This window comes from Lepisosteus oculatus, chromosome 13 (assembly GCF_040954835.1).
Source record: "Lepisosteus oculatus isolate fLepOcu1 chromosome 13, fLepOcu1.hap2, whole genome shotgun sequence".
Lineage (NCBI taxonomy): Eukaryota > Metazoa > Chordata > Actinopteri > Semionotiformes > Lepisosteidae > Lepisosteus > Lepisosteus oculatus.
The window spans coordinates 2,683,916-2,699,089 of NC_090708.1; the positions used below are offsets into that span (position 1 = coordinate 2,683,916).

The 15,174-nt window shown below is 41.3% G+C and overlaps 2 protein-coding genes across 5 annotated transcripts; both read right to left on the reverse strand.

The window, feature by feature from the left end:
- Positions 1-2,785: 2,785 nt before the first annotated feature.
- Positions 2,786-4,233, reverse strand: LOC102685146 (P2Y purinoceptor 13-like). The gene is made up of 2 exons (XM_069197563.1): positions 4,163-4,233; positions 2,786-3,978 (listed from the first exon to the last, which is right to left on the reverse strand). Exon 2 carries the CDS (start codon positions 3,963-3,965, stop codon positions 2,955-2,957), a length of 1,011 nt encoding a protein of 336 aa, XP_069053664.1. The 5' UTR covers positions 3,966-3,978; positions 4,163-4,233; the 3' UTR covers positions 2,786-2,954.
- Positions 4,234-5,866: 1,633 nt separating this feature from the next.
- On the reverse strand, positions 5,867-15,125 carry LOC107079099 (P2Y purinoceptor 13-like). 4 transcript variants are annotated; one of them, XM_069197557.1, is made up of 4 exons: positions 14,489-15,125; positions 11,170-11,376; positions 10,534-10,724; positions 5,867-7,543 (listed from the first exon to the last, which is right to left on the reverse strand). In XM_069197557.1, exon 4 carries the CDS (start codon positions 7,532-7,534, stop codon positions 6,581-6,583), a length of 954 nt encoding a protein of 317 aa, XP_069053658.1. In that variant the 5' UTR covers positions 7,535-7,543; positions 10,534-10,724; positions 11,170-11,376; positions 14,489-15,125; the 3' UTR covers positions 5,867-6,580. The 4 variants fall into 4 exon arrangements, with proteins under 4 accessions (XP_069053658.1, XP_015216404.1, XP_069053657.1 ...); XM_015360918.2 differs by having other exon boundaries at positions 14,485-15,125; XM_069197556.1 differs by having other exon boundaries at positions 11,170-11,379; positions 14,485-15,125.
- Positions 15,126-15,174: the final 49 nt, after the last annotated feature.

The following is a 15,174-nucleotide window of genomic DNA, read 5'->3' on the forward strand; positions in this document are numbered from 1 at the left end:
GAGCTCTGAGCCTCTGCTCCTTGCGCAGCTTGGCAGTTGATGTAATTTCACCACTGTAGTGTGTCGTATGTCATCGTCACAGTGACAATAGTTCGATAGCTTTTGTGTTCTGAAGTTATCAGCTGTTGGCAACTAAATCCACACCTGTTGCGTTTCTTTGATGTCTGTTTCTGTGAGCAGCAGGTAGACTTGAACCACATCACAATGTTTTCTGGTGCATTTTCCAACTGAACGTTGCAGAGCTTTTTGCAGACTGTGCTGTAAATAGAATTATGCAGCCCTTTACAGACTGTTGTACTGTATATAGAGTCACAACATTTTACAGAACACGTGAAGAAGGCTCCACAGCTGAAACATTGCATCTCTTTTCTTTTCCTTTCAGCATGGAATAGACCTTTACCTCTTCCTGAGGATTTTGCGGACTGTGCTGTAAATAGGGAGTCACAGAAAAACATCAGAACATAGTCTACATCAGAAAAACAAGTGCGTGGAAGGATTTACAAATATTTGTATTTGCCCAATGGGTTATTCTGATGTGGAGTTTTTCTACTAAAAATTCAAAAGGCCTTTTTATATAATAAAACTTCACATAAACATTTATTATCCCTGGTGTACATCTCAAAGGTGCTATATTAATGTATTTTTTTAGATATGACGGAGGATTTGGGAGGGCGTACTAATAGGAAATGCAGTTTAAGTTCCACCCTCATTATATATACTAAAGGGCCTGGTGAGGTTGAAGCAGTAACCGCGGACTGCAGGCTGTCCTTTTGCAAACTAAGCTTATCAACTTTATGTGACTTGAGCCAGCTAGATGCAGGTCTAAAGATGGTCTAAAAAGTTCAGATGGGATTAGTTTATCAACAAAGAGCTTGTTACCTTGCAATTTTATGTTGAAAGTGCTCCTGTATTGAAGTTGTGGTGATTTCTCTGTAGCACAGGTGGCATGGTTATTCATTCGTTATATCATTTTATCAGCAGGCCTGTGAATATTATATATTGCCAGCACCCATATTACCCTGCAACTCACAACTGGCAACCCACTGAAGCAAAGCAGGCGTGAGCCTGGTCAGTACCTGGATGGGAGACCTCCTGCGAAAAACTAAGGTTGCTGCTGGAAGAGGTGTTAGTGGGGCCAGCAGGGGGTGCTCACCCTGCGGTCCATGTGGGTCCTAATGCCCCAGTATAGTGACGGGGACACTAGACTGTAAACAGGGGCCGTCCTTCGGATGAGACGTAAAACCGAGGTCCTGACTCTCTGTGGTCATTAAAAATCCCAGGGTGTTTCTCGAAAAGAGTAGGGGTGTAACCCCAGTGTCCTGGCCAAATTTCCCATTGGCCCTTACCAATCATGGCCTCCTAATAATCCCCCCCTCTGAATTGGCTTCATTACGCTGCTCTCCTCCCCACTGATGTGTGGTGAGTGTTCTGGCGCACTATGGCTGCCGTCGCATCATCCAGGTGGGGCTGCACACTGGTGGTGGTGGAGGGGATCCCCATTACCTGTAAAGTGCTTTGAGTGGAGTGTCCAGAAAAGTGCAATATAAGTGTAAGCAATTGTTATTATATTGAAATATATATGAATGTGAGATATTGAAAGAAAACAAGTTGCATCCATTTAATTATGGTATTTTTTTGGGTGAATTCCTGAATGTGCATACATGTTTTAGGAAGTGATTGCTAAAACAGGCAGTTGCACAATTTCCAAATAAAATAAACAAGGGAGATGCTATTATGCTGTCACGATCGCTAACCCCTCCTCTTAAGGGCGCTCCAGCCCTTCCTTGTTCTGCTCCATCGTCTGCACCTGGTCCCTAATCCCGCTCCCCCTTAAAAGCCAGACGTGGACCTTACTCCTGGTTCCTCATTGATTTCCACATCATGAGAGCCCGGGAGTCTTTCTGCGTCCGGCTCCGTTATGCTTTTAACTTTCTGTTCCTAGTTCCTGGTTCCCCTCGCCGGTTCCGACCCGGTTCCTGTCCCCCCCCCCCCCCCCCTCTCCGGATGGATCGCCTGGCTATGGACTTCAGCCCTTGTTTCTGATTTCCCGTTTGGATTTCCTACATGGATTGTTCGCCTGGATTCACTTCCCCTGGACACCTGCACGGCATGGACACGCCCCCCGTCTCCAGACCCTTTTCCTGCATGACCATTTTCCCCCTTGTGTCGTCACTATTCTGGATCGTGTCGTCCGCATAGGGCCCGGAAAGAACTGTACGTGACATATGCATTGTTCTTCCATTACAAAATCGTTTTTTTTTCAAATACATGACGATCTGTTAAATAAGCAGTTTGTCATGTCAGATGCATTTTATGAGGAAATGAAAGAAATGTGTATGAAGGACTGCATTCAAGAAATGGTGGGCAGTGGCTCAAAAGGGCAGAAGGGGCACTTTCTGGGTCGGGCTTTGTTACATTAGAGTATCCTGGACACAAACTTGTGCCCGCTCGTGTTTCTGTGTTTTTCAATTTTATAGGACGTTTGGATGTGATTTCAGAGGCATTACAATATTCACAACCTTCACAAAAATGGTTGTCCATAATTGCTGATTATGTTGATTAACAGACGGTGAAGAATTTAAAATGCATGTTAAGTACAAACTGTTAAAAGTTTTATTTATGAAACAAAAATGTACATTGTTACAGAGCTTATGTCTTTGATAACTACTGACATTGATTACCATAGCACAAAAATGCTTATAGTAAATTGAATGACCACTGATATACATAGTATACATATTTATTCTTAACCAACTGTAACTATAATTCAATAAAAAACTATTTTAAATAACTGCCAAAAATCAAAGCATCCACCTATACAGTTTTTTTTGTGTACAGTATGTCAACAGAACTCATCTCGATGTGCAGATGGATATTCTCTCTTGTGGGACCACGTTAGCAGGTTCTGGTGGCTCCTACTGTATATTGCTCACCGAGGTTTCGATGTGTTTGTGTTACATGGACGTCTCATAGTAGTTTGAAGAGACTTCCTGGCCCTTTGAGTAATTCGTTTTTACTGGCCGGCTGCTTCTTATGCTCACGGTCCGGATGAACCTTCTCCGAAAGGATTTGCACAAATATAAATAAATGAGGGGATCCAGGCAGGTGTTAGTTGAAGTCAGCCAGAGTGTAAATTCTTTCACTAAGTGCAGGGATTTGGACAGGCTGCAGCTCCTCCCGGGAGTCTTCAGAATGTAAGGTATTCTAGCAAAGTGATAGGGTGCAAAACACAGGAAGAACACGGCGATGATGACATACACCCTCGTCTTGGCGCGCCTTTTGTCTTTTTTGTTGTTACTCTGGGATCTGCGATAAGACTCGTAAATCTCCTTGCTTATTAGCAAGTAAAAGACAACCATCACAGCAAAGCACACCCAGAAAATCACCATGTTGATTTTTATCACTGCGTAGTGCCAGTCCTGGCCGAGGGCTTCCTTCAGGCAGATACAGTTGAGCGTTCCGGAGGCGTTGTCCCGTCTCGGGTCGGTCAGTATCATGTTCGGCATGGCCGTCGTAGAAAATAACGCAACCCAGATGATGACGGCCGCCGTTTTGCTGAAGGTTTTGTTCCGCACGAAGGACGTCCCGAACGGGCGCACGATTTTGAGGTACCGATCCAGGCTGATGAGCGTCATCAGGATAATGCTGATGTACAGGGTGAAGTAGTAGACCACACTGGAGTACCGACAGGTGATGATTTTCAGCTGCCTCGGCGCGAAACTGGCTTCACTGAGGGTTTTCAATAGTATGGTCACGGTCATCAGCAGGTCAGCTATGATCAAGTTCTTGAGGTAGAAGAGGAAAGAGGATGCACACTGGACATGAAAGGATATCCAGAGGGCCACTGTGTTTAAAAAAGCAGATCCCAAAAAGACCAGCGCATACAGGCAGGGGAAGAGATACATTGTGAAGGTGTCGGACTCTGTCGCGTTGGAAGATGTGCGATTTGTAGTAGCCTTATCCATGATGGAGCTTCACCTTGAAATTAGAAAACGGGCAAAGTCTGTTTTTTGCAAAATTTAAATCCGTCTTTGGAGATTGTTGCTTATTTAGCATTAATATTTGCTAGGGGAGGTAAGCCCCATGTTTCCAAGCAACATAACTGTTAATCAATCAATTAATTTATTACCTTGCCATTTTTTCAAAAAAGTAGTGTACTTACCCACTTTTTTCTTTAGGCCAAAAATGTGGTCTCTCAGTTGCTCCTTGCTGGACTGTGCTATCTGATGAGGCTTCCAAATAGAAACATTTCGTGTGCAAGGTGCCTCTGCCTTCTCTTCTGGTATTTTTTCAAGCACGTGTGTCTGAACGTGTTTACTTTGGAAGCAGGTAACTTCATCTTTATTTAGAATGTGGTAACAATGAATGTAATCTCTAAAGTTCATCTGCAGCCCCTTTTTATTTAAATAAGAGATAAATCTGATAAGAAGAGGTGTATGCAAACTCAATGAGACATGCCAGAGTCTGTCCTGTGCCTTTTATTCATTTGGAATGAGTGTCTGATGCATGTGAACTTTATCTTCACATTTGTGTATGCTAGCTTTGCATTGTTCTGTTACCTTGCGCAGGCAGACCATCGCGTGATGTAACAGTGCAGCACTGTCTGGAATATGCCCAGTGCTCTCCTCTTTAATTCAGCTTGCAGTGCTGTATTAATGCTCGTCTTAAAATAATAATAATAATAATAATAATAATAATAATAATTATAATAATAATAATAATTATTATAATTATAAACAACTTTATTTTATGTAGCTCCTTTAAAGGTGGCTTCTCAAAGCGCTTTACAGGATGACAACAACAATAAATAAGGAGAATGCAAAGATAAAACACAATTACAATATATAGAGGAGACTGTGGATGGTGGTACTAAGAAAATAAATCTTGTTCCAAAGTGGTGAATGGCAGCGACTCTTGTCTAGACACCGTTACCGCATCACAGTCGTCCAGTCATGTTTACTGTATGTGGGTTGGCACTGCCAGTCCTGAGGCAGGGCACCTGCTCTGTGTCAGGGACACAGGAAGTTCTGAAGAGCAAATCTGGGTCCCGTGGAACAGGGTAAGGCTGAGCGCCCACGCATATTCTGGCAGATGTCAACAGCTGCTAATGGTTAGTATTCCGCTGAATTCAAATCACCTTGAGGGGAACCTGGACCGCACTGTCCGGACACGTGCCAAGTCCACAGTGCCATGGGGAGTTTGAAAGCATTTGAGAGGCACAGGGGAGCGGCATCAATGCACAAATGCCATTTTTCTATTATGAGACAGGCTGCAAATGAGAGTTGGCCTTTTGATGCATCAAACTGTATTTAGATGGCAGCTAAGAGCTCGTTTGTTATTGAGGAGCTCATTCAGACAGTGTTGGTCAGAAAGTGGCTGGAATGTTCCTGGCTCCACATAAACACTTCCTCTTGTGCCCTGACCTTCTGGGCACGAGCTCTTTATGAGTACTCTTCTGGACTATGGACACGTGAATGAAGACCCCTTGCTAAGGCCTCTGATCAGGACTGAAGAGATTTTTTTCAGAGTGATCCTATTTCACGTATCAATAACCGTGGTGTTGGGAAGTGATTGGGCTGTAGTGTGTTCTGTCGTCTTAGCTGCTTGTCTTTTTTAGGTGAGCAGACTTTGTGAAGTTGAAAGTGTTTGGTTGCCCTGTCCATGCTACTAGTTGTCAGTGACATTGTATGACCATGTGTTTTTTCTTCTCCCGAAGGCTCTCAGGGGTTTTGGGAGTGGAGGTTAAGGGCTATGTAAAGAACTTTTGAGTGGTATACAGACCTAGACATGAAGAACACTTGAGATCTGTGGAGTTGTAGAAATAAGTGTGTGCATCTGTGTCTCAAAATAATTAATTCACCAGATAGACAGTTCAACCAACAATATTTATTATTAAAAAATAATTAATATTCTCAAAGGTGGAGTGTGTCAATACAAACACAGCTGTTTTACACTGTTTATCAGAGGGCACTGACACACTGCATTACTGGAGGTGTCTAAAAGGATATTTTGCCCGGTAATGTTCTGGGACAAATAACACAGGGATTTGTACGAACGTACTAGAAGACTTCAGTAAACATTACTCCTCCGCACATCCAGTTAAAATACAAAATACAAAAAGCAGAAAACACATTGTCTTTTTTAATTTTCTTGGCAAATTCTACTTACAGGGGTTTCAAATTTAATTGGCAGTATGAATTTAAAAAAGCTATTTTGGTAACAAAGCAAGATGTTTTCTCGGTTGCGACAATTGGTAATAATAAAATAGGAAAACTTTTTTTTCTCATTTGGCGTCCTTATCCTGTTCCTGTCTGATTAACTACTCTGCCACCATGCCCCCTCTGTGAACAAAAAGCATTTCTCTGTTCAAGAAAAATCCCCTGCCTGCACTCTTCCTTCTTCAGCCTTACCTAGCCTAATTAATAATTATTCATTGCCTTTCCTAATGAATTTTCTACTGATCAGCAAGATTGGATGTCAGAAATGGTGACCAGGAAAACTAGCACTGGCTATTCTGTAGGTACAGTATATAGCCTGCTTTTCTCATGCTCTTGTATCAGTGTCTGCAAACCAACCAACACTACTGAGTTGAGTCATCATTATCATTTGAGATATTAAATGTTTTACGTCTAAAGATTTCACACACCCTATTTCTGAAAGATTTGCACAGCAATATGTAGATCAACGGATCAAGGCAGGTGTTGGTTGCTGACAACCAAAGAGACAGTTCTTTTGAAAACGACCATGCATAATCTATGCATGTGGTGTTCTTGTCAACCTGAATTTTAGTGAACGGCACTCTGACCAGGTGATACGGCACAAAGCAGATGAAGAAAACAACTATGACGATGAACACCCTCGCCTTCGTTTGTCTCTTGTACCTCTCATTACAGCTCTGGGATCTCTTGTACGACTCATAAACCTTCCTGCTGATGAACACATAGGTGAATACAATCAAAACACAGACAACTGCAAAAACTGTTTGGCAAATGTAGATGACCACTTCATGCCAAATAATCCCAGGCCTGTCCTTCAGTGATATGCAGTTTGCAGTCCCGTTCCACTTCTTATTGGTCAGAATCATATTGGGAAGTGCTGTTGTGCAGAAAAATGAAATCCAGATGAAAGCTGTCAAGAATTTTCCATAGGTTAAGTTCTGGCCCAATAATTTTCCAAAGGGCCTCACGATTTTAAAGTATCGGTCCAGACTGATCACCCCGAGGAAGATGATACTGATGTACATAGAGAAGTAAAAGAGGATGTCAGAGAATCGACACGCAAAGACCACCAGGTGTGTCTGTCCGAACTTAGACTTGCTGATGGCTTTTGTTAAAATGGTCAGGGTCATTATGAAGTCAACAACAATCAGGTTTTTCAGATAAAGTATAAAAGTTGATTCTGTCCGAATCTGAAAAGACACCCATCCTGCCAAGCAGTTTAAAACAAGGGCAGGGATGAACAGCAAACCATAAAGGACTGGAATGACCTCAAGAAAGGTTTCGTAGCACGTGCTTTCAGGTTGAGAGGAATTCATGGCTTGCGTCTAGAAAAATAAAAGCAGAACACACATTGAAAACGTTAGATGGGTTAACTAAGGTAGGTGATTTTAATAGAAACATCATTTAATTCACCTTTATTAACACGTCAAACTTGATGGAAACAATATACAGTATAGGGTTCTTTAATTTGGGTCTTTCCTTAACATCCTTAGATGTTTTTAAACCACTAATCTGGATTTAAAACACTGTTCCTTACCCTTGGTCATGGGGAGCTACAGCTCTGTGGGTTTTATAGGGGGCTCAAACTCGATTACTAAACATTTGGAACCAGTTTTAATTGAGACCATTTAAGTCACTGGTCTTACCTATGTTTATTCTCAGTAGCTGTCTGCATAAGATGCCATTCATCCATACATTTTCTAAGCGCTTCGTCTTATTCAGGGTGGCAGGGGAGCTCGAGTCTATCCTAGCAAGCAACAGGTGCAAGGCAGGGTACACCCTGGATGGGACACCAGTCCATTGCAGGGCACACACACATTCACACCGGGGCCAATTTTTCCAGAAGCCAATTAACCTACCAGTGTGTTTTTTAGACAGAGAGAAAATTGACAGATATTCAAATTTATTTAGCTGGCATTGGTACTCTAGGTGCCTTGCATTCAAAACACAATTGCTAAAGTTTCTAAAGATGCACAGTGCAAAATGTATTATATTCCTGCAGAGCAGTAATTCAATTCAATTAAATTCAATTCAAGCTTTATTGTCCCGTAGGGGAAATTGTTTTTGCAGCACAGTCAAACACAACACAATAACAAATACACATCATCAAAAGGGAAGAGAATACAGTAGTGTTACAGGAGAAAAGAGACAAGGTAGTTACTTTGCATTGTTTAAGAGTGTAATTGCAGTGGGGATGAAAGATTTCCTGATTCTGTTGGGTTTACAACTGGGAGCACAGAGGCGTCTCCAAGATGGGAGAAGTGTGAAGTCGCAATGGAGGGGGTGAGACACACACTCCCTGATGCTTTTGGGTTTCTTAGTCACCCTCTGTTTGTAAAGGATGCTCAAGTTGATTTGATTATTCCTGATTATTTTGCCACTTATATTCACTAATCTACTCAGCCTGTTACAGTTAGCGATACTTATGTTACCAAACCAACAAGTGAAGCAGTATGTTAAGACACTTTCAATGAATGATTTGTAGAAATGTGTAAGGATAGTTTTATCTACTTTAAAGCAGCTGAGTTTCCTAAGAAAAGAGTCTCTGTTGGCCTTTTTTATAGATATATAGTCACAACATTTGTCCCATTTTAGGTTTTTGTCAATGACCAGTCCCAAGTACTTATAGTCATCGACAATTTCAACAGGCTGACAATCAATTGTAGTGGGGGTGTGGTATTTTTCCTCAAATCAATAACCAGTTCCTTTGTTTTTGAAACATTTAACTTTAGGGAGAACTCATTGCACCATTTAGTAAAATAATTTAAAATGGACCCATGATGGTATTCTGTGACCTTTAATAAACTGACCAGGGCTGTGTCGTCAGCAAACTTAATGAGATGTCTGTCTGTGTGCTTGCTTATGCAATCATCAGTGTACAAAATGTACAGAAGAGGGGACAAGACACAGCCCTGCGGTGATCCAGTTGACATATAGTGAATGTCAGATAAACACTTCCCCAATTGGACCTGTTGAGACCTGTTAGGTAGGAAGTCTAGCACCCACATTTTCAGGTTCTCTTTCAGATTGAAGTACTTTGAGAGTTTCTGTGCAATTTTGTATTGCAAGTTGTATTGTGTTGAAAGCAGAGGAGAAGTCAGCAAATAAAATCCTTACAAAGGTCCCTGGTTGGTCCAGGTGTTGATAGACCAGATTTAATGTGTGTTTTGCATCGTCTACTCCCCTCCTGTCCCTGTGTGCAAACTGCAGGGGGTCGATGAGGGCTTGTGTGCTCTTTGTGGTGCTTCACTATTCTCTCAAGAGTTTTTATTGGGAGAGAGGTGAGGGCAACCGGTCTGTAGCTTTTAAGGCCACTAGGCTGGGCAGTTTTAGGGAATAGGAATATTGATGAATTTCTCCCACAGAGAGGAAATTATCTGTAAGTTTAAGGACATCTGGAATAAGAAACTAAAAATATTGCAAAGCTGATCTGCACAAGACTGTAGGACCCTACCACATGCATTATCTGGACCTGCACTTTTCCTTATATTGATTTTCCTAGAAAGTCTACGTACCTCTGCTGTGTCAATATTAAAGAAAACCTCTCCAGAGACAGGGTGAATAGCAATATGAGCTGAGGTGGTTGTAGATTTCAACTCAAAGCGGGTATAAAACACATTCAGATCATTGGCCAGCTGTTGCCCATCCATACCATTTAAAAGGGTACAGTGCTGCCACTACGCTTCTGAGGGATATTGGCCATGATTTCAATGCCCTGCCATGCCATCCTGGTGTCACCTGTTGTCATGGTGTTCTCTATTTGTACCCTATACTGTTCCTTAGCTTTCCTGATCTCCCCTTTTCACCTCTCTCTGCACTTCCTTCCTGAACTGGGTGTCCTCTTGAGAAAAAGCTTGTTTCTTTTTTAGGAGGACATGATTAAGGCTTTTTGTTACCATGGGTTTGTTATTGGGAAAAGTCCAATATAACAATAACTAACAATATAAGCTCAATATAACAATGAATAACAACAATATAACAACAACAACAACAAATAACAATAACAAGCCCAATAATACGGAAAGATTAGAGGACAGCAGTGCATTGTACAGTGAACAACACAATGCATGAAGCAGCAATTACAGCAGTCACCTTCCAGTGACTGTCACCATGCTCACAAGTGACTTTTGTCCCTCTTGCAAGTCACTAACATGTTATTGGTTCTTTCTGGTCAATCTGAAAGTGGAACTTTGAACTGTTAACCTTATCCTCACCGTAAAGCTTCAGTTTTTCATGATCTCAAAGTTAGAGTTTCAAACAACACCAAAGAGGGAAAAATAGCCTGCAGAACATTAAATGAACAAAGAATACCTACCAAGATTTGGAGATTATTAAAACAGGGTAGCAGACTTGTTTTTCGTTTATTGATCCCCTCTGGTATTAGTAAAATAATTCCATTATGCAATTTGAAGCATCTGTTGTGGAATTATTTTGAAATGTAAACATTCAATCTTAACCATTCTTGATCTGAGACATGCGGGGCATGATTTACTGGTTTGCTTTTGTCTGTTTGGAAAAAAAAAAGAGATTCCAGTCATTTTAGACTTGTCATTCAACATAAATATACTGTACAGGATTAGGCAGCATGCAAATTTAGGGAAATATGGTTACAGAAATTCAGCTTCTTGGAATTCGAAAGCACAAAGCATCGTAAACATAACTGCTGGTTGTTCATGGAGACAAAAAAAGCATTCAGACAATTGCCCATTGCGTGATTCTTTGCACTGCAGGTTTCTGAAGTGTTTAACCCTTCGTCTGTCTGCTTAATTGCACACCTTCCATGATACATTGTCTCTGGCATCATAGGGTACTGTTATCTTGTACGGGGAAAAGCCGAGGTCCCTATTTTAACTAGCAATGATAACTGCATGCATTAAAACAGTTCTTTTCACCCCCACAACCCCCAGGGGACCCTCCACGTTGTCCCCCACCCCCAAAGCACAAGACCCACCTTTCTGGCTCGCAGGAGACATTCCTCTCCAGCAGATCAGGTGGAGAGGTGAGAAACTGCTTCAGCAGCCAGATTTGTTTCTCAGCTGAGGCTCAGAGAATCGTTTGCAGTTCAGTCTGTTTTCTTTCCAAACTTTGACCAGTGTGTTGCCCAAGATTTCCCCTTAGCCCTTCGCTGGACACATCCCTCTGTCCTTCAGGGCCTTTACTGCTTAAAGAGGAGGAAAATGGCCATTTTTTTGAGGGGCACTGAGGTTGCACTTACATGAACTGTCCACTAGTCAGCAGCCCTGCTCCTTCTACACAGGAAGGCTTTGCAGCACTTCTTCCAATAATTTCTCTTACTATTTGAATTATTTCACTGCTTATTAGTCTCTATTTTAGACAAACAGGCTTATGTCAGTTTATCCTTAGCATCCTGTGCAGTGCAGTGCGGAGTGGTGGCACTGTGGCTAAGGATCTTCGCCTGTGGGTGGAAGGTTACCAGTTCATATCTTGCGGCCGGCAGAGGAATCCTATTCCTGTGGGCCCCTGAGCAAGACCCTTATCCCCAAATACTCCAGGGGTGCCATATAAATGGCTGACCCTGCGCTCTGGCCCCCAGCTTCTCTCCCTGTCTGTGTGTCTCATGGAGAGCGAGCTGGGGTCTGTGCAAAGACAAATTCCTAATACAGGAAATTGTATATGGCCACTAAAGAGATCTCTCCTTAGACTGGGATCTTACAAGCTTCATACATCTTTCAGGGCTCAGAGGAAGAAGGGAACAGGTTTAACAGGAATCAAAATTTGAAACGTTTCACTCAAGTCGGAGAGAGCTACAGGTGACAAGGCTGGTGACTTGAGAGCAAACAACCTGAGACAATTTGTCATGAAAGGTGCTTCTTGAAAATATATTATTAGTTTGTACTTGCTTTGTTTTCTACATGCCCTGCCTTGTTCATGACTCAGCACCTGTCTGTGCTCAGTAAGCACTTAGTTTTGTCTTCCTCTGGGAGTTTCATTTCCCTGCACAGACACCAACATCTGATAAAGCCACTTCCTCTCCACCAGCCAGCAGCAAGAAAGCACATCTTCAGAGAGCAAGGCTGCGTTCCAGAGGGTCTTTGAATTTTGCATAAAGGAGAATTTTAATGTGAGTTTGGGGTGAGGGAAAGGAGACAGTGAGGTGGCGGGGGAATCGTGCAACAACTGTGCACTGGTTATCCTGCGGTGTCTGCGTTTGAAACAGCGCCACATCAAGCATACAAATTGGAGCTGACTTTTATCTTTGGCATTGTTGCTGCAGGTTTCAGAGGCCTTGTTAACTCATCAGGAGTATGAAAAAGGTCTCTAAAGCCCTGTTTCTTGTAGAATCAATCAAATGTGCTAGAAGCCAAAAATATTTAGATAGGCGGTCAAACAAAATAAGGTTGTTGTTGATAATGATGATGATGGTTTAACGGGAGACACTAGAGAGAAATAAAGTCTGGCCCAGGCCAGTCTGGCACCTCTGATACTATACAGCAGGAGAGCATGTTTTAATGAGGCCATTAAAAGAGACTGAGCTAAGACATCCAACAATATAATCAATGTTAAAGCCGATTAACAGAGTTTCAAAACAAAAGTAGTTTTAGTTTTAAAAAGTGATAAGAAGTCTCATTTTAAATGAAACAAAAGCATAAGAAAACTCCCTTGCCAAAGACAAGGTCATGCAGCCCTTTGCCTACAAAGGTACAAAACGTCATCATTTTTAACAAAAGCATAAGAAGTCATTCAGGTTAACAGGAAACTACATAGGCTATATCCTTCATGGTTGTGCATTGAAGATCCAAGAAATTCCAATTGTGCATAATTGGGAGAAAAATGATTGTAATCGGGAGGATAAATAAGTTTTTAGGATAATAGGAGCCATCAGCACCAAAATCTCAAAATGTAGGTCAATGGGTGAATCAACTCATTTTGACTTTATGTGTGCTGACATTATTTTTTCCAATGAGGCCGAGAAGAATTCCAGGAGGTGTTATGTAGCTTTATTTTGCAGCTTTCAACGCCTTTGCTTTAACCGATATGTGATCACTATTTCCATGGGGTTTCACTGCACCTCTCTAGCTATTAATAAGGGTCTGCTTGCTTTGTTTTCACCCAATGCCTTCGAGCTCTTTGGTAGTTGGTAGCAAAGCAGCAGGGATACACTCTTCCAATGCATGTTCCTTATAATTTGCAAGACCTTTGCCTTTTCTTCAACGCCCATAGTTCTCTTGTCAATCCAGTATTGGTGTGACAAATCAGATAAATACATCACAGATGCAGCTTACAGATTTGTAATGAGTTTACGTTTTGTAATACATGTGCATTTTGCGATAAGGTTTTAAAATTGCTAAATAACAGAAGATATTTTTCCGGCACAGATGGTGGACTCATATAATCCTTTTGTTGCTTTACAACACCAAGAACATGACAGAAAAGAGTACTTCGGAGTGCTCTTTCACAAACGGGAAGGCACCAGCCTCAGTGTCAATACTTTGTGCAACGGCTGTGCAATGCTTATGGAAGAAAATAAGAAGTGTTTTAGCTGCATGCATGCTGAATGCTCAAGCTAGCAGGACTTTTCATTTCTCACACACTTGCCCCCAGAATCTCTCCTTCTGCACAATTCCATTACAATTTTTATATGCAAACACCTCAGAATACTCTTGTAATGTCATGCATTAACCTTGCTATTTGTTTTCAGCAGTAGACAAGCAGTGAGTGTATATATATATACTGTAGAAACCAAAATAATATTATCTCGATTTGTCCTGAATTAAGTGATAGAATATTTGATATTAAGATCGCTGGGCATTTAATTTAATGTTTATTAGCTTAGTAATAATTGCTAGTCCCAGTCAGTCTAATTGTTGAGTGTCTTTTGCATTGTAGGGTTTATTAAGGCTTGGTTTTCAGTCTACTTGCATATTTATTCATTTGTGTGCTCAATCTACTTGCCAAGCCATGGGTAAATTTATCTTAATTGGAAATAATGTTTATAAAGCTTTAGGAATACATTGTATGGTACGTGCACTTATGCATACACTGTGTGTATTTGCATAAGTGTATACACAGTAGTTGAAAGAATTGATGAGACACCACATTTTTTAAACTACTAATAATTGCACTAATAAGATCATTATTATTATTTTGCTATTAAAATCCAAACTATTTACAGACCTCCCACTCAATTAAAATCCAATGTAGAGATTGTACCGAATCATACAAAGCAGCAAACGGATGTTACTGTGGGTTGTTGAATCAATGTATCTTATCTATCAAGAGTAATAAGAAATATATTAATACTTACCCACCGCTCGCTATTAAATGTGCAGGCTGTTTTCTTTTTCCTTTAGAATAATCAAGAGATCAAAGATCTAATTATTATTATTTAAAGTTTTTATTAACTGCCAAAGGAGAAAAGTTACTCTCCAGTGCTAGACCTCCAGTGTTAATATCTGGGGATTATGACATACTGTATCACTGCACAGGGGGGTTAACTCACTGGTTGCTAAGTAACTGACAAGATTTGACAAGAGGTTTGCAGCACAACTTCCTGTTCTGTTTTTCTCAAGGGAAGATAAAACATTATTTTGTATTAATAAAGCATTATTTTGTAGGTATAAAAAGTACGCGAACAACATGCACAAAAAGTGATTTTGATCATGTGAAAGCTGTGTAATGCAAAAGTAGTTCAGGACCCTGTGCAGACGGTATAATCCGAAAGTAAGTGGACAAGGAAATCTGAGGAAGGTACAGCAGGATAGGACGGGAAGACAGAGAGGGGTGCATGATGATGGTGATCCGGGGCTCGGGGGCGTGGCAAGGGCAAACAGGTCCAGACAGTCCAAAGTGGGAATCTGGGGCGCGGTCCAGAGTCCAAAACTGGGAGATCCATCCAAGACCATTCAAGACGAGACAACCTATCTGTGAAGAGCACTGCACTGAATTTCAATTTAAATGGAAGAACCTGGGAGTGATATTTGATGCAGGTTGACAT